Genomic DNA, 20,688 nt, shown 5'->3' with positions numbered 1-20,688 from the left:
GCATCACTGACTCTATGGACATGGGTTTGGGTAAACTCCGGGAGTTGGTGATGGACAGGGAGGCCTGGCGTGCTGTGGTTCATGGGGTTGCAAAGAGTCAGACACGACTGAGCGACTGAACTGAACTTATACTTAAACATGAGGGGAAATCCAAGAAACACCAGATCTCTAAGAATACCTCTCATAAGAAATATAAAGAAAATATACAGCCAAGATTGTACTCACTATTCACTTTCCTCTAAGTAACACTGTTACAGGATACATATATAGGTGGTAAAACTATAAATGAAAGTAGGGGGATGATTAACACAAAAGACAAGTTAAGTGGTTATATCTAGGAAAAAACAGAAGACTACAACTGGAAAGGGCACTCAGAGAGCTTCCAAGATCTGGCAATGTTCTGTAACTTAATCAGAGGTGGGTACACAGGTATTTATTTTACCAGTGTTTTCTGAACTCTTTCTATGCACTCTAGTCAGTCTTCTGTGTGTACAATACACTTCACAAAAAAAAAGATATTAACTGAAAAAAAGGGAAATATTGTAAAATTGGATATAAAATATAATTATATAAAGAAAAACTGGAAGGAAATCACAATAAGTAACATCTGTGTTGTTAGGATGGTAGAATTATAGATTTTTTTCCTTTTATTTTTCAAAAACTTTCTTTGAAAAGTTTATACTAAATTCATGACACTATTTTTAAAAGAACAAAATAATGGGAAAAATGGCTATTACTTATTCACAATATGCAAGTAAGGGCCTTCTTTGTGGCTGTAGTCACAATACCTAACAGTGTCCGGAATATAAGGTGGCTCGATAACTCTTTGCTGTCTCAGTGTCACTGTTAGATAGGAGGTGTACGTGACTGCAGTTCAGTTACCAGGTTCTTTAACGTTGTTCAAAAAGTACCATTCTTTTAAACGTATATAAATTCTAAAAGACACAAGTATCTCAATGTTCACTGGGGCACTATTTACAATAGTCAGGACATGGAAGCGACCTACATGTCCATCAACAGATGAATAAAGAAGTTGTGGTACATATACACAATGGAATATTAGCCATAAAAAGGAATGAAATTGAGTCAGCTCTAGTGAGGTGGATGAACCTAGAGCCTATGACACAGAGTGAAGTAAGGAAGACAAAAACAAATATTGAATATTAACTCATATATATAGAACCTAGAAAGATGGTACTGACGAACCTATTTGTAGGGCAGCGATAGAGATACAGACATAGAGAATAGACTTGTGGACACAGAGGGGAAGGAGAGTATGGGATGAATTGAGAAAGTAGCATTGAAACATACACATTTCTGTATGTAAAACAGATAGCAAGTGGGACACAGGGAGCTCAACCCAGTGCTCTGTGACAACTCTGAGAGTTACAATGGGGTGGGAGGTGGAAGGGAAGCCATATACCTATGGCTGATTTATGTTGATGTATGGCAGAAACCAACACAACATTGTAAAGCAGTTATCCTCTGATTAAAAATACATAAATATAAAATTTTAAAAATAAAAAATAAATATTATATGTGTGCTAAGTCACTTCAGTCATGTCCAACTCTTTGCCACCCCATGGACTATAATTTGTGATCAGTTAATGATTTTATATATAAATAAAATATATATTTTTTCAATTAACAATGCACAAATGTGGACAAACTACATTGAATTCATCATCTATGTTAAAAGAGAATGTATCATCTGGATTATTACTACAGCACATTCTTTTCAAATGTTCTAATGCCTCATAAACCCCAACATTGTTCTTATGACTTAAAACCTAAATTTACTAGAAGACAGCAAATACCACAATAACCAAATAAATCTATACCTAATGCTCATTTTAACCAATTTTAAAACTAGTCTTTTCTGAACCACTAATACGAAAATATTTCTAGAATAAAAATGATACCCAGTTGAAATACTAAGATTAGATGAAAGATGAATTGTTAGAATGGCTTTCTTTATCTATTCCTAAAATATCTGCTTCTTAGTAGGTTATTAATTGAATCAACTTACTTACAAACTCTCTTATAATTACTATAAGTCGAAGTAAAGAAATATATTTTTTTATTTTGAAATGCTTCAAAGTGAATGCTAAAGGCAAAATGCTTTTTATTTAAGTTACATTTTCAGGTAAGTAATTCACTGGAATCAAACAACCTTTTAAATTACACTTTTACTACCTCACAGGCATTGAAAACCTCAATTCAAAATATATATCCTGAAGTCAATTTTGAAATTCCACACTAACGCAAAGTAGTGTCAGTAGTGATTCAAAATATGTAATTCCACAGTAGTAAATGTCTAACATACATAAGTTTTGAACCTTATTGGCTTTCTAAATCAATGTCATGGGTTAATTGTTAAAACAAATTAAGGCACACTCATTAGATAAACTGGGAAAGGAGAAGATGGGCCTAAAATTAAAAACTATACATCAGTGCTTCTCAAACTTTAATGCATATGTATGTATTTCCTGAAACGCAGATTCTGTTTCTCTAACTTTGAGATTGGGGCCAAGATTATACATTTCTAACAAGTTCTCAGGTGATGGTGATGATACTGACTTTCAGATTTATTTCTTCTTTCAGTTATAAGGCATAACTGACAAATAAAACCATAAGTTATTTAAAGTGTACATTGTAGTGATTTGATATACACATATATAGTGAAAGGGGGCTTCCCTGGTAGCTCAGCTGGTAAAGAATTCACCTGCAGTGCAGGAGATCCTGGTTTGATTCCTGGGTTAGGAAGTTCCCCTGAAGAAGGGTAGGCTACCCACTCCAGTCATTCTTGGGCTTCCCTGGTGGCTCAGATGGTAAAGAATTTGCCTGCAATGTGGGAGACCTGGGTTCAATCTCTGGTTAGGAAGATCCCTTGGAGGAGGGCACGGCAACCCACTCCAGTATTCTTGCCTGGAGAATCCCCATGGACAGAGGAGCCTTGCAGGCTACAGTCCATGGGGTCGCAGAGAGTCGGACACGACTGAGCATAAGCACAGCACACAGTAAAAGGACTCCCACCATCAAATTAATTCAGGCCACATTTTTAAAGTAGCAAGCCTGCAGACCAGGGGTATGCAAACTATGGCCTTCAGGTCAAATCTGGCTTCCTGTTTGTGTAATATAGTTTTGCTGAAATACATCCATCCAATCCAACATATTGGGCTGGCCAAAGGGTTTGTTCTGTAAGGTATTACCCAGAAAAACCCAAATGAACTTTTTGGTCAACCCAGTATTATCCACAGCTGCTTTTACACTTCACAGGCTGGGTTGAATACTGCTGATCCTTAAACAATATGGGTTTGAAATGCAGGTCAAAATACATGGATTTTTTTTCCAATAAATATACAAAAATATATATGCAGAACATCATGTGCAAGACTTGTATTGAGGTGGATAGTCTACACTTACACAGGCTTAAGAGGAGTAATACATAATATAAAATGAATATGTTAGTTTTCTTACTGTTTCATAACTTTGCTTTCAAAGAACTATATTACCATAACTATCACACCTCTCTCATACTGCAAGAAACTGTATTATCACAGGTATGTTGGATTTTTAAAAAATGTAATGTTTCCTATATCATGAATATGACTGTAATACCTTATGTCACAAAAATTTTATAACAATTTATTCATTAGTATATAGGCTAGGCTACCATGAAGCTTACTGCACTAGGATACAATAAAACAATCATGTTGCTGCTTCATCATTATCAATGCATAAATTATTATACCTGTAAATAAACATGAATGTTTTTCACGTTCTTTTCATTTTTGATGTCTACTATTAGTAACACATATAAACAAAAGTTGTGCTGAGTATTTATGTTATTGGTAAGGCTCCCAGAAAATAAATTAGTACCTAAGTTTTGACAGAATCAAAAATTACATGCGGATTTTCAACTACATGAGGGGCTGGTGTCCCTAACCCCTATATATATAGTTACAACTATGTATCAACTATATATATATATATATATAACCATATATATAGTTACAACTATGTATCAACTATAGTTACAACAGAGATCTATGCCCACATAGCAAAAAACATCTACTATCTGATCCTTTACAGAAAATGTTTGCTGACCTCTGTTACAGAGAATACCTAAAATGTACTATCAAACATGGGAAGTAAGAATAAAGCAGAAGGATCAATGACTTTAATGGTTTTATGGGATTAAATCCTTTTCTTTACATTTTCCAATTCTGTATCCCAATGGACTCTTTTATTTTGCACAGAAACAAGATTACAGGTCTTTAGTTGCCATGTGACTTAATCTGCACCAAAAAAACCATCACATTTTTAATGAAAATAAGAAATGCTGATCAAGAGAAAAAGAAACAAACTCATAAAGATTAAAAAGCCCTGACAGCATTAACAATTATAGGTACAGTCCTGACCAAATGATCTTCATAGACTGTCTATCCCATTACTTACTCTTGTTAAGTCCATGCCCAGCTTGAGCTGTGACAAGAGATGTAGGATAACACTGCGTTGCTCTTCCACAGCTCCCAGGTCATCCTCCTTATTGTCACAAGTATCCTCCACCTCATCGTCTGCATTTATTTCTTCAGGTTCCTTGATGCAAAATAAAGCAAAAGTCTGTTGTTATAAGTGCGTGTTAATATGCACTAAGAATAAAAGTATAAACATCAGATGAAGACATATTAGGCCTAAACAAAACTGAGAGCAGACAAAAATCTTTCTGAAAATACAACTTACATCATTTGGCCATGGAATAGATTTCCTTCAATGAACGCATTATCACTGACATTGAACATACTGTTGTTTTGTCATAAGCATCACACATAAAATACATATATTTTGTGAAAATAGGATTTTTCAGGAAGAGTGAAAAAATGTCTCATCTGAAACTTAGGCTTTGAAGGCTTTCTCCACCTGCCTAGGGACCCTACTACTATCTATAATTCAAGATGCTTTGAGAATTAAATATTTGCCCTATTTTTAAGCTTACACTGTAAAAGTAAAATTTTAAAGTGACTGTACATATCCAGTCTAACTTCTGTAATCTGTATTTAGATATTTACTCATCCTTGGAATTGTCAGGAAGAAACTTTGGGGATGAAGAAAATTCTAGGTGCAGGTATGGAAACCCTGTAGTTGGTTATGCAGTCTTAAGACCACAAAAGGTTCTCTACACAGTTTTTCAATCAATCAATAAAACAACCCCTAGAAAAGCCAAAAATGTTTACCCTCCTCTTAGAAAGGTCTTAGCTCCAAATAACTGCTTAAAAGAACTCTAATTTCATTTCCTTTTTAAAATTAGATTTATTCATTAATTTTGGCTGTGCTGAGTCTTTGTTGCTGCACATGGGCTTTCTTTAGTTGTGGCAAGAGGAGGTTACCCTCTATTTGTGGTGCACGAGTTTCTCATTTCAGTGTCTTATCTTGTTCCAGAGCACAGGCTCAAGAGGACGTGGGCTTCAGCAGCTGCAGCTCGCTGGCTCAGTAGGTGCCGCTCACTGGCTCAGTAGTTGTGGCGCAAAGGCTTAACTGCCCTGTGGCATGTGGAATCTTCCTGGACCAGGGATCAAACTTGTGTTCCCTGTTTTGGTAGATGGATTCTTTACCACTGGACTGACCACTGGGCAAGTCAGAGAAATCTAATTTCTTATTTTTATTTAAACAAGTAACAGTTTCAAATCCCAAAATTCTAAATAATCTTATTGGATGTCACTTTTCATGTTTATGTGGGGATGGAATACAATCTTTCTCAGGAGTACCTCTTTTCATTACCTTCGTGCAAGAGAGCTTTCATGAGTATATTATCTTTGCTAATGTGTTAAAATTTAAGTTATGAGGGTTTTAAAAAAGAAATGATTCTGTTAATGTCTCTGCCTTTAGTTTTCTCTTCCCATAAGCAAATCCTATCAAACAAGAAGCCCATCTGTTCTCTGTAGCTAGACAAAGAAAACCAACCCTAATCAGGCATAAAATCAAGAACTTAATATTCTTAAAATATTAAAAACAAAATACAAAACATGGTGATAGAGATGAAAAATAATGAATTTCTGGTCATTCTTTTGCCTTTGTTCTGCTTTTTTCTTCTTCCCTTCTATCATCACTTCTATCAATAAAGTCTTTATTAGCTCAAATTCTGATAAATCAATTAATAGTCCAGTTCAGAAAGCAAAGAACTAAAGAGCCTCTTGATGAAAGTGAAAGAGGAGAGTGAAAAAGTTGGCTTAAAACTCAACATTCAGAAAACGAAGATCATGGCATCCAGTCCCATCACTTTATGGCAAATAGATGGGGAAACAATGGAAACTGCCAGACTTTATTTTTTGGGCCTCCAAAATCACTGCAAATGGTGACTGCAGCCATGAAATTAAAAGATGCTTGCTCCTTGGAAGAAAAGCTATGACCAACCTAGACAGCATATTAAAAAGAAGAGACATTACTCTGCCAACAAAGGTCCATCTAGTCAAAGTTATGGTTTTTCCAGTGTCACACATGTGGATGTGAGAGTTGGACTATAAAGAAAGCTGAATGCCGAAGAACTGGTGCTTTTGAACTGTGGTGTTGGAGAAGACTCTTTAGAGTCCTTTGGACTGCAAGGAGATCAAACCAATCAATCCTAAAGGAAAGCAGTCCTGAATATTCTTTGGAAGGACTGATGCTGAAGCAGATCCCAATACTCTGGCCACCTGAAGTGAAGAACTGACTCATTGGAAAAAACCCTGATGCTGGGAAAGACTGAAGGCAGGAGGAGAAGGGGATGATAAAGAATAATATGGCTGGACGGCATCACCAACTCAATGGACATGAGTTTGAGCGAGCTTCAGGAGTTGGTGACAGACAGGGAAGCCTGGTGTGACACAGTCCATGGGGTCACAAAGAGTCAGACATGACGAGCAACTGAACTGAACTGAACTGAGTCCAATTCATTTTTTCAGAGACCAAATACACCAACTGTTTGTATATACCACAATTATTTGTTTTTATGACCTTAAGGAGAGATTCCCAAAGGCGAATTTCTCAATTTCCCTTTTCTATGGCTAGTAAGTCTGTCAGGAAGTACTTCCTGTAATCCACCCTAAGTCAGTTGCATAATATAGTTTATTTGTGAACGTATACTCATTATAAATCAGAGGGAAAAGCAGATCATTCCTCTTTCTATATACAATACCAAATATAACAATTTTTCATTTGAGAAATGTTGAGGGGGAAAATACAGATCTTGATTAAATAATGTCCTTCAGCTTCTGAAAGGTACTATTACATTTGAGGTCAGAACCTAGGACACAGATTAATAATGCAAATATAGCCTTAACATTATTATACACAATTATACACAAAGTTTATTGTGTAGTTAACTCTAATGAAAATAGTATTAAACTAAAGAGATAAACAAATTTGATAGAAAAGCTAAAGAACATATTTTTGTTATCTTTATAAAAATAGTCAAACCACTTAATAAAATAGAAAAAAAAGAATTCCATTCATGAATAAATACTGATTCTAAAGTGTAATATGAATGGAAGATTCTGGAAGCTCTCTTTTCTTTTTGAAACGCCTCTTCTTAGAGATCATGCCTTTCTTAAAGATAAGTTTAAAAAAAAAAAAGCATTACCAAAATTCAAACAAACTGCTCAAATGTATAAAATCCCTACAAACTCAGAATGACTAGTAAATGCAGTGACAAAAGCAGTTGAGTTTCTAGGAATTCACAATATCTGGCGATTGCATGGCAAAGGGAAATTCCACAAAACTCATACCAACCCCATTTTTTGTCTTCCTGATTTCTGACTTGGGCACTAAGAAACTGTGGGCTTCATTCTAGTCTCTAGCGTTTATCTTCTCTATCACCTGACAGCAACATTTCCACCACTGTAATACATGTTTTCAGCCTGCATTGACACTTAAATTCCAAAAAAGGCATATGTGAAATTTTCAAACAATTCAGGTCTATTCTTGTATGCTTGAAAGTGAAAGTTGCTCAGTTGTGTCTGACTCTTTGTGACCCCAAGGACTATACAGTCCATGGAATTCTCCAGGCCAGAATACTGGAGTGGGTAGCCTTTCCCTTCTCCAGGGGATCTTCCCAACTCAGGGATCAAACCCAGGTTTCCTGCATTGCAGTCAGATTCTTTACCAGCTGAGCCACCAGGAAAGCTTGAGTGGAGTCTAAAATCTTTTGTTAATTGAACAAAAAGAATCTATGCACTTAAAGAGTTTTTTCTGCTTGCACTGGGTCATACACTAGGCTACTCATTTCAGAAAGTTTAGAAATTCAACAATCCTCTCCCCCACATCTCTGTGTCTCATCTCTACCATATGTCTCTATCCTGATCTCCAACATGTTTTGTATTCTCATTTAGAAGAATGAAAATGTTATGATGGAGTGTATTATCTATTGTTTATAATTTTTCACAAAAAATTATAGTCCTGATCTCTGCAAAGCTTTGGTTTCATCATTTCCAAACTGTTTTTCATGTACATTAACAATCATACATCCTCTTCCCACATAAAATTCAACATGTTTATAAACTACTCTAAACCTTCTCTTAAAAAGCTTTCTTTCTAATTTTGCTAGGTTTGTGAATGGGACCCTAATTTTAATCTCAATTTTAGACTGAGATTAAATCAATCAAAAACTTGGAAGTCATTTGTTACCCAACCCTATATCCAGTCAATCACAAGTTCAACTGATTTTTCATTTGAAATGCACATTCCCTGTTCATGTCTTCATTCCTACTTCCACAGACTTCTATCCACACTTCAATTACAAGTCATATGATATACCCATCTTTTTATACATTTTGCATCCCTTCTCACGCTCATGATCTCAGTATCTGTCACATTAAGACTAAAGTTTTCCAGGATGGGGAATACATGTAAATCCATGGCTGATTCATGTCAGTGTATGACAAAAATCACTACAATATTGTAAAGTAATTAGCCTCCAACTAATAAAAATAAATGGGAAAAAAAAAAAAAGACTAAAGTTTTCTGCCTGAGTTTACACTGTATTCTGTGCAGCAGTGCTCCAGGAATAATCATTCCACAAAGAATACGACATGAATGGCCATTTGGATTTGTAAAATCCAACAACACTGGGGTCATTTTCCATAAACTAGGTGCTCTGCTAAATTTACTTTATCTTAATAACAACTTATAATGTATTATTACCCCTACTTTACAAATGAGAAAGTTAAGCATGATTAATGAGTTGGCCCACATATTAGGAGATGACAGGACCTGGGTTCAACATCATCAGGCAAGCCTTCCCCACAGTAAGTTCAGTTCAGTTCAGTCACTCAGTTGTGTCTGACTCTTTGCCACCCCACGAACTGCAGCATGCCAGGCCTTGTGTCCATCACCAACTCGTGGAGTTTACCCAAACCCATGTCCATTGAGTGGGTGATGCCATTCAACCATCTCAACCTCTGTCGTCCCCTTCTACTCCTGCCCTCAATCTTTCCCAGCATCAGGGTCTTTTCAAATGAGTCAGCTCTTTGCATCAGGTGGCCAAAGTACTGGAGTTTCAGCTTCAACATAAGTCCTTCCAATGAATGCTCAGGACTGATTTCCTTTAGGATGGACTGGTTGGATCTCCTTGCAGTCCAAGGGACTCTCAAGAGTCTTCTCCAACACCACAGTTCAAAAGCATCAATTATTCTGCGCTCAGCTTTCTTTATAGTCCAACTCTCACATCCATACATGACCACTGGAAAAACCATAGCCTTGACTAGACGGACCTTTGTTGACAAAGTAATGCTTCTGCTTTTCAATATGCTATTTAGGTTGGTCATAACTTTCCTTCCAAGGAGTAAGCGTCTTTTAATTTCATGGCTGCAGTCACCATCTGCAGTGATTTTGGAGCCCAGAAAAATAGAGTCAGCCACTATTTCCCCATCTATTTCCCATGAAGTGATGGGACCAGATGCCATGATCTTAGTTTTTTTGAATGTTGAGCTTTCAGCCAACTTTTTCACTCTCCTCTTTCACTTTCATCAAGAGGCTCTTTAGTTCTTCTTCACTGTCTGCCATAAGAGTAGTATCATCTGCATATCTGAGGTTATTGATATTTCTCCCGGCAATCTTGATTCCAGCTTGTGCTTCTTCCAGCCCAGCGTTTCTCATGATGTACTCTGCATATAAGTTAAATAAGCAGGGTGACAATATACAGCCTTGACATACTCCTTTTCCTATTTGGAACCAGTCTGCTGTTCCATGTCCAGTTCTAACTGTTGTTTCCTGACCTGCATACAGGTTTCTCAAGAGGCAGGTCAGGTGGTCTGGTATTCCCATCTCTTTCAGAATTTTCCACAGTTTATTGTGATCCACACAGTCAAAGGCTTTGGCATAGGCAATAAAGCAGAAACAGATGTTTTTCTGGAACTCTCTTGCTTTTTGATGATCCATCGGATGTTGGCAATTTTTGATCTCTGATTCCTCTGCCTTTTCTAAAACCAGCTTGAATATCTGGAAGTTCATGGTTCATGTATTGCTGAAGCGTGGCCTGGAGAATTTTAAGCATTACTTTACTAGCGTGTTGAGATGAATGCAATTGTGCGGTAGTTTGAGCATTCTTTGGCATTGCCTTTCTTTGGGATTGGAATGAAAACTGACCTTTTCCAGTCCTGTGGCCACTGCTGAGTTTTCCAAATTTGCTGGCATATTGAGTGCAGCACTTTCACAGCATCATCTATCAAAGGTTGAAATAGTTAAACTGGAATTCCATCACCTCCACGAGCTTTGTTCGTAGTGATGCTTCCTAAGGCCCACTTGACCTCACATCCCAGGATGTCTGGCTCTAGGTGAGTGATCACACCATTGTGATTATCTGGGTCATGAAGATCTTTTTTGTACAGTTTTTCTGTGTATTCTTGCCACCTCTTCTTAATATCTTCTGCTTCTGTTAGGTCCCTACAATTTCTGGCCTTTATCGAGCCCACCTTTTTTAGAGCCTCACAGTAATTGGGGACTCTAAATGATTTTAAGTCTCTCCAGTGAAAGAACTGTCTTCTATTTTTGTGTCTCCTCTAACTCTTAACATTGGACTTGTCATATACTAAGATAACTTAATGAATACTTACTAACTGCGTGACTCCACAAATGAATTAGTTAAGAAACTGTAAGAACAAGAGGCTTTTCCTCCTCCTCCCCCGCCCTCGGTCCTGCCTGCCTCACTGAGCCAGACCTCTGCCCGCTTTGGGAGTCCCTGTGGTATGTTTCTTTCAAGGAGCAATTTACTAACTTACACATAGCCAGAAACCATGCCTTACTCCTGACTCAAAAACTTTAGTTGGCAATAACTTAAGAAATAATCTAAATAAAGGGGAGAAAAAAAAATAAAACAGTAGACAAAATGATACAGCATTATTTATACGAACAACAAAAAAAAAATAACAACCTAGACATTCAATAGCCTACTTCACCCTTTAAAAATTTTAATTATATAGCCCAGAATAACATATAAAAACACTTACGAGAAGTATCAAGTAAAAAGAGCTTAAAACAAAACTATCTATGTAATTATGATAACCATAAAAATAAAAGATGTAAACTCAAGAGGCAAAAAAACAGTATGATATGTTACAGAGGTAGAACTAAGAATAGAAGAGAGCCCTGTTTAGCTTCTGGGAAATGTGTAACGAACATTACTTTACAAAAATATTAAATACATAAGACTGTGTGTTATTTTAAGTAGACTAACACTTTTAAAAATTGGTGTGGTACAGTGCTTACTATCAAAAAAAACCTTAACAGTAAACCTTTAAACTTAGAAACTTAATAGCAAACACCTACTAAATAATGTTAAATTAAGAAATCTATGAGATAAATATCATGCAAATAATCTTCCATTAGAAAAGCTGTTTTCCAGAAAAAGAAAAACATGTAAATTTTAAATACATTTATATAAAGCAAAAGTAAACTAAAACTAAGAAGGACACATAATTTAACCTAGAAACACAATATGTACAAGTTTTACGCAATAGAGCCCTTCCAAAGCCAATGCAGTTCAAAGTAGAACAACACTTAGAGTGAGCTCTCTGAGTATGCACATCCTGACAATGAAAAGGTGCTTTTCAGCGATTCCAAATTTTTACTCCAAAACTGTATTTTTGTATTACCTTACCCTTGCTAATAGTCCAGATTCTGCAACACACTGCTCTTCTGGGACTGCCACTGGCTTACTTTGCTCAGTTGCAAAGGGTTGGTCGGCTCCATTTTTATAGTGGTTTGATAATGGTATCTTTGGTTCTAACCATTCGATTGTCGTTCCTGATGAAGTAAGAGAAAACTTTCGCTGAAACTTGCTCATAATCTGGAAAGTTCAGCAAATGTGGATTTTATTAAATGATTTTGTTTTGCATCTACAAGGCTAAAAGCAATTCAGCCAGATAAGAGACTCTGCAAGACAGCGACTTGTATCTCATTAGCATGAGCATGACGATTGGTTATTTTACAACAGAGCAACCTCCAACTTGAAATCAGATACCACTTAAGTGAATCAACCCTGAATAGGAGTGAACTCACTTCCTGGGCAAATCTGTGAATCTAAGTGTATTCTCACCCCAATAGTTGACCTTTCTGCATGAATCTTGACCCTCTAGTGATAAGCACTATGCAGTTAGATTTGAGGGAATCACAATTATAGGAACTGCCTGGGATTGTGAAACAGTAAAATCTACTTCAATTTGGGGTTGAACCTTATTCTCAGTACCAATTTTCTAACCAATCAAGATAATTCCACAATCTAATTTAAGAATTGCAGGTGCATGTCCATTATGTTTTTTTTTCCAATCATATAAAAAGGCTCCATATACTTTTAAACTGAAAGGTTCTTCTACTGAATAAATAATAGCTGACCTAATGAAAAACAGTGGTCACATTTAGAGACTTGTCATCTTCTCAGTTAATGACTCAAATGTCTCTTATTACCCTCAACTAGTTTAACAAAGTGGATTCTATGCCTAATCAATAATGGAAAATGTTCCATTTGATTTCAGAGGCTGATCTAGGTTTCACAGAAGCTTGGTTATACAGTGTTACATTAAGGGATACTCAGACTACTATACCAGAAATTTAAAAGGAGTATGGAATTTACTTAGTCTATAACAAAATCCTAGACTTCAGTAGAGGAATAAATTACAAAGTACCTATGAGGCTACCAGAGCATCTTGCCTTGGCACTTAGTTTGGATTCACTGAGGGGGATTCACAATTGGGGGAATGCCCTGGATAAGTTCATGGGGCCTGTTTCAAAATTTCAAAGAAATGAAAGCTCTTTGTTCCTACCTTGATATGTTTATTTTTAATATCAGCATCTAGATTCCCCTACTTCTTGAAATAGGATGCACATAAACACTGAATTTAAGAGATTTAAGAGATTATTCACAGATAAATCATAACAAAAGTCTTTATCAAACAAATCGTCTGGTCTCAGGGTCCTTCTAGATCAGTTCTTTCTAAAATATCTTTCTTTCACAAGCAAGAGGAGTTCATTGAATAAGAAAACAATGAGTGCTGGGAAATACTAAGTTACTACTATTAATTCATTGTGATGGGGGTGGGGAAATTGGGGTGATGTTGTTAAAGGGTACAGACTTGCAACTAGAAGATGAATAAGTCCTGGAGATCTAATATACAGCACAGTGAATGGAGTCAACAGTACTACAGTAAATATTTCAAAGTTGCTAAGAGACTAGATCCTAAATGTTCTCATTACAGAATAGGGAATTCCTTAGTTCCAAAGGGGCAGAGAAAAAAAGAAATGACAATTATGTGATACGATTGGGACATTAGTTAACACTCTGGTGGCATATAAATATATAAATGTATTTAACCAACACTTTAAACTTGCATGTCAATTATATACAATGTCATTTTATATGTACTATATGTCAGTTATATCTCAATTTTTAAACGAGTTTATTAATCTCATTTAATAGAAAATTTCATTTTTTGTTATGCAATAACAAATAATGCAATAACATTGTTTTTTCCAATAAAATAATTTCAACAAATAGGTGCTCTCGAATACTAGATGTATATCTTATTTTCCAAACTGAAAGGTGACTGATAGACTTTTATATATATGTATCTCAACACGGAAATAGTGACTAGTGGACTAAAGCAACCAAGGAATGATTCCAATGTTTCTACTTTGACTGACTGGATAGAGTAATGCCATCAACTTCAACAGAAATACAGAAGACACGAATTTTTAATTCAGTTTTTGACAAGTTTAATTTGAGGTCTCTAAAGGAATATTTAATTATATGAGACCTAAAATGGTTTTAGATTTGAAAAAGGACACAGTAAACGAGACTTTGTGTAACATTAGTACGATAATAAAAACCAAGAGGCTAATTGGTTTTCTATTTGTCTTGCTTTGATTAAGATTTTCTTGAGCAGAATTACAAAGAATGCAGTTATTATTTCCATGTTTTGACCTGTAATGTTCAGTCCTACCTTTAAGCAATAACTTACCTGAAGGCAATGAGCCCTTCTGATGTGATGCATGCTGTAACTGGAGAATATGAAAGCAGTCATTTAAGCAGTTCATAGTTGCCATGGAAGTAGCCTTGAGCATTAAGAGATCCTGGTCCAAGGAACTAAGATGGCCAGAAGCAGGAAGGCATTCAATTCCTCTAATTAAGTCTCTTTGTTGTCCTTCAGCATGAGACATCATCTAAGGAAAATAACAGTTCCATGTTTCTCACTCAATCTCTGTATAGCATGTATACATATAGTTGCCACTTTAATCACCATATTCTGTATAACATGTAACATACAATTGTCATTTTTAGGATATATTTAGCCTAGAAATCTATTTTAAATTTGTTTGGCTATTCCCAATAAGCATTTAATAGTGCTACTCAAAAGATGATAACACGTAAGTAAATCTCCAACATATGCTGACTAAAAAGAAGCCATACCCAGAGAAGCACATATTTCATTCAGTTCAGAAATTTCAAACACAGGCACAATAAATCTTTGGTTTATAGGTGAGGAAACCCCTACACATTAGAAGTCAGGATAGTGAAGAGAGTATAATGATGAAGAGGCATCAGAGGGTCCTCTAGGGTACTGGTAATATTTATTTATTTATTTTTGGTAGCAAGCGAATACGATTTATTAGAGAGGAGGAAAGTATAAAGCTCTCAGTGAAGACACTGAGGGGGTTAAAGAGTCCCCCAGTATTTAATTTTTTGATCCAGGAGGTAGTTACATTAAAATTACAAGATGCACACTTATATATCAGGTTCTTTTATACAAGGATACATGCTTAGAAGGTTAATTAAGAACTGGGATGGAGACCAAGGGAAGGGGGCCAAACAGATCCATTAGGTTTACCACTGGTCTAATGAAAAGAACTTCCATGATTAAACAGAACAGAAGGCCAGATAAGAAATTATAGACAAAATTCTACAATTAGTTGATACATAAGCCCCAGATTTTCAGAGACAATCCCCATTCATGCTTACAGTCCTGCTGTAATTATGTCTAAACCTGTTACAGCTTGAAGGCCAAGTTATATACTTACCCTATTTCTTCATTTTACAAGAACTTCTTGGCATGAAATTAGAAATGGGATGTTTATAGTATGCCTCTTTTGCATCTCCCACTGGTCTAGGGGTTCTAACTATAATTGCTCTTCTCCTCTGCTTCTAGCAATGTTATAAGCAAATACTAAGTTTTATACTTGTCAGATTTCTTAAACAAGTCACAAGTGCTAGTAATGCTGAGGGAAAAAATTACTACTCAAGTATATCTGAACCAAGATGAATTTATTACTTTCCAGGCAAGGGAAAAATGTCCTTCCAGAACAAATCAAACAGCTAATCTTATGTAAACTTCTTGGGGACATACAACATTCAAGGATGGGTTGACTTTACAGCAAAAGTAATAGCATGGAGGAAGTATGGCCTTTAGGGACTGTCTAACATTCAGAAGGAAGCATATTCAAACAAAGTTGTTAATGATTGAAGTGAGCTGGTTAAACAGGCTCCACGTTACCGGCTAATAGAGTCGATCTAGAGCCAAACAAGAGATTGTTTTTCACTTTCTTTTTTGAACTCAAGAGAATACAACTTCTTATTCTCACAACAAGAAACACATTTGAAAAACTGGACATTCAAATTAAAAAAACACCTATTCACTTGAATACACTCTTCAGAGAACACAAAGGAAAAAAGGATGTACATTTATGATCTGCATACTTTTCTATATTATGTTATAAGCCAATAAAAGTTTAATAAAGGAAAAAATCATAAGCAGGATATTGACAATATGAATAATCAGCTCTCACAATATAACATTTAAGAGAAGAAAAGTGTTTCTTTGTACAAATGGCCCAAAAAAGCCACTTGCTAGTGTTGATATTATAAGTGAAGAGGCCTAAGGACTTCCCTAGTGGTCCAGTGGTTAAGAATCAGCCGGCCAATGCAGGAGACATGGGTTCGATCTCTGGTCTGCAAAGATTCCACATACTGCAGAGCAACTAATCCTTGCACAACTACTGAGTCAGCTCTAGGGCTCTCAAGCCACTAAGCCTGCATGCTGTAACCACTGAAGCCCATGCTCTACAACAAGAAAAGCTACCACAATGAGAAGCCCCCACACCACAACTAGAGAGGAGTCCCCATATTCACAATTAGAGAAAGCCTGCAGGCAGCAATGAAGACCCAGCACAACCAAAAAATAAAATAAACAAATTATTTTTAAAAATTAAAATAAAAAAGTGAAGAGGCTTAAGAAAGTGATGCTCTTGACTGGAAAAAAATAAACTTTAAATTATAATTAGAGCGCAAATGTTAAAATCTAAAAATTCCCTGGTGGTCTATTCATTAGGACTCTGTGCTTCCACTACAAGGGGTACCAGTTGGATCCCAGAAGCTGCATGGCATGCCCCCCTCCTCCTGCCAAAGAATAAAATTTGGTTATGGGTCTTTCCAAAGCAAACAAATGGGCTGACCATATATTTACAATGAAATAGAACTGATTCTGCGAAGCTGTTTTAGTGACTGTTCCTGACATTAGTAAAACTGGTTCCTTAAGAATGAAAAACCATCATGAAAGCTGAAAACTTGCTTAAGCTGTGTTTTGCAGCTAGGTATGACAAATACGGTGATAATGAACATCACTTATGTGGCATCGAGTTTGTCTGAAAATCAGATGAGAATCATGATTTTATCGCTTGTATTTTAAATGTTTCTCCCTTACTAGACTGGTGATGTTAGCTTCTCCCAAGGCACAGCATAGTAACCTACATGAAGCACGCACTGATTAATGGAGTGATTGATGAACTGTAAATTAGTAATTAATTGTAATTAGTAAATACTAAAATAGATCACTTTAACACTTAAGTAACAAATCCATAGAGTCACAATATGACTTGATTTTCAACAGTCAGTTGCTTTTGCCAACTGTTACTTCATTTATTGCTGGACTTATGGACTTTGATTAAAATACTCCTTTCAAACTCACTTTGAATTACATCTTTGCATTATAACCAACTGGAGCTAGACCACTCTAGAATAGCAATTTTCAAACAGTGCTCTCCAGACTCTTATGGGGCTCTTTTCAGGGGGTTGATGGAGTCAAGATTATTTTCACAATAATTCTAGGAAATTAATTTGCCTTCTTCACTTAATGGCATTTGCACTGATGGTGCAAAAGCAATGGTGGGTAAAACTGTTGGTGTCTTAGAATCAAGGCAGTTGATACAACAGTGTCATGACTGTATTCTTCACTGCCATGCACTCACGGAGTAGGCACTGGGGACTCACGGAGTAGGCACTGGGGACTGGGGAAAAGACAGCCAATTTTATTTAAGAATATTTTTGAAAAATCAGTAAAATTTATTAGTTTTACTATATCTTGACTGTTGAGTAAACATATTTAAAACTGTCTATATGAGAAATGAGAAGCACACTTCTGCTGTATATTAAAAAAAAAAAAAAAAGCACACTGGTGTTGCATGCCAAAGCACTGTGGTTGCCCAAGGAAAAGCACCTGTGAGACTGAGTTACAGGTTGAACTAGCAGTTTATTTTCACAGATCACCACCTGACGTGAAAGAATGTGATATATATTGGTTGTTCAGAACATGTGACAACCTGGACCTGGGAATGGCATCTGAAATGAGGGCAGTGGGATCTGATACTATCTCAGCTAAATGGTGTCAGAACGGAATTAAATTGTAGAACACCTAGCTGGAGTCTGCCAAGAATCAGAGAATTACCTAGTGTGAAGGAAACCCCCGTACATTTGGTGATTGGAGTACAGAAGTATGGGGTGTTATAGTAGAATAGAGGAGAAACACAAGTGTTGTTTTTCCCTGACAGAATGATTACTAACAACTAAACCTCTTCAGGCTTGGGAGTATGTGGTAGACATCTTTTCAAAATTAAAGAAAATGATTTGTCATTTCAAGAAAAACAACTAACAGTATTTGTTGCCAATTATAAAATCTGAGCTTTAAAATGAAATTACAATTTTGGAAAACCTCTGTCAGTCACCATAAGCTTGGCAGTTTCCCAATATTGAAAGCCTTTTCTGATGAAGTTGGTACAGATGTTAATGAATGTGAATTTTTGATATTGTATACCAATATCTGAGAGGGCTGCCTAATTCTGAACTAACATTTTCCAAATGACTAATGCAGTGTTACAAAATCATGCATAAGTTAAAGATCCACTCAAAGTGCAAGGTAAACCAATGTATTTTCATGAAACAGAAACATGAAAAGTTCACTGATATATATTAGATTCCACACTGCATCAAACACTTAAGAAACTGCCACTGTCCAGTTTTACTGGAGTATCAAAGAAGAGCCTCATTTACCTTAAAAAGCTATTTTAAAACATTCTTTTTTTCCCAACCACAAAGTTTTTTTTCATATAGTTCAACTAAAACTACATATTTGCAATAAATTGAGTGTAATTATTTTGTTTGGGGGGGAAAAATAGCTGTTTGACATAAAAATATGTTATCTAGGTTAACATGTATGAATTTACTAATTTTTATTTTAAAATAATAAAACATCTAAAATTTAAAAGTAAATTTTAAAAACAAGCATTTTAAAAATACCTGTTTCAATTTCTAAGGTAAATATTGGTAAATGTAACCTATATAAAGCAAAAATTCTTTGAGGTACTCAATAATTTTTAAGAGTGAAACAGATACCAAGACCACAAAAAGCCTGAGAACGCCTACCGGGAACCATAGTCAGTATGTCAACAAAAGTTCTCTCAATGTCTTTGAAAAGAAAAAATATCTACATAGTCTCAAAGAAACTCCCCAGATATTTATTAGCTACAGAGGAAAAGACAGCAACTTTACAGTGGAGAAAAGCTACTTTAACCAAGCAGAAGCTACCTTAACCACACGATCAAGGTGAACATCACCAGTAATATGACATACTGATATCATGAACTCCTTGATATCAGTTCAGTTGCTCAGTTGTGTCCAACTCTTTGCAACCCCATGAATCACAGCACGCCAGGCCTCCCTGTCCATCACCAACTCCCGGAGTCTACTCCTTGATATAGGTACTGACAATACATATCTTCAAGGGTATCTTTCCCAGAAATGTATAATTTCACTCAAATAATAAGAAAATATCAGACAAATGCAAATCTGGGAACATTAAACAAAACTGGATCTTCATAGGTATCAATGCCAGGAAAGATAAAGACTGAGCAACAATTACAGACAGAAGGAGACAAAGTAGTAATAATAACAGTTAAATGCATCATTTTAGGACAGGATCCTAAAACAGAAAAAAGAATGTTAGTGGAAACACTACTAAAATTTGAATAAGAACTATAGTTAACAGTATTACAGTTATATAATTTCCTGGTTTTGATACTGTTATGAAAGATAGTAACATTGCAGAAAGTTGGGTGAGGGACACTTAGAAATCCTGCATTACTTTTGCAACTTTTCTGTAAATTTAAAATTACTGCAAAATAAGAAGCTTTTTTCTTGGCGGGGGGAGGCTGTGCTGGGTCTTTGCTGCTGTTCGGGCTTTTCTCTGGTTGCCGCGAGCAGGGGCTACTCTCTAGTCGCCGTGCACGGGGTTCTCACTGCTGTGGCTTCTCTTTTTGTCACTCGGGCTCTAGAGTGAGCAGGTTTCACTGTGCTCAGTAGTGGCTCCCAGGCTCTAACTAGAGCAAAGGCTTAGTTGCTTCACAGCATGTGGGATCTTCCCAAATCAGGGATCGAATCTGTATCTCCTACACTAGCAGGGAAGCCCCCAAATAAGAAGCTTCTAAAAAGTGTTCTCAGCTTGTGAAAACTGTTAGCTTTGGTTTTACCTTAACACAAATCTTTTCAGTCATTGTCTTGGATTAAAAAAAAGGCTCAGAAACTTTCTGTGGACCATGCTTTCATAAAGCATTTAGAGCTCCCACAATGAAATACATCCAAGCCACAAAACTGAAACAAGATTCTTTAATGCATGGCATCATAAGCAAAGTTAGAAAACAATATGCATCTACAGACCAGATTATGATAATTTTAAGTAAAAGGAAATAAGCTAACTTTTAAAGGAAAACATAGTTCCAGTGAACTCTCCAAATGCACTATTTGTGAGGAATTATTCCATTGGAATACAGAAATGTTCCTAATAGAACATTTACATAAAATGTTAGAAATCAAATAACTATAATTTTATAGTTTGACCT

The 20,688-nt window shown here is 36.0% G+C and overlaps 1 protein-coding gene across 1 annotated transcript in view; it reads right to left on the bottom strand.

Annotated features, from left to right (window-relative positions):
- Window positions 1–20,688, bottom strand: part of OSBPL11 (oxysterol binding protein like 11) — a 91,253-nt gene that overhangs the window by 33,705 nt on the left and 36,860 nt on the right. Inside the window, exons 6-8 of the mRNA XM_043874471.1 lie at window positions 14,487–14,688; window positions 12,131–12,276; window positions 4,462–4,602 (exon numbers count right to left, since the gene is read on the bottom strand). Of these exons, the coding sequence (XP_043730406.1) occupies window positions 4,462–4,602; window positions 12,131–12,276; window positions 14,487–14,688 (489 nt within the window). The remainder of the gene's footprint in view (window positions 1–4,461; window positions 4,603–12,130; window positions 12,277–14,486; window positions 14,689–20,688) is intronic.

Source organism: Cervus elaphus, chromosome 19, assembly GCF_910594005.1.
Source record: "Cervus elaphus chromosome 19, mCerEla1.1, whole genome shotgun sequence".
NCBI lineage: Eukaryota > Metazoa > Chordata > Mammalia > Artiodactyla > Cervidae > Cervus > Cervus elaphus.
Note: the sequence above shows the minus strand (reverse complement) of the source record. Positions and strands in the feature narration are given on the sequence as shown.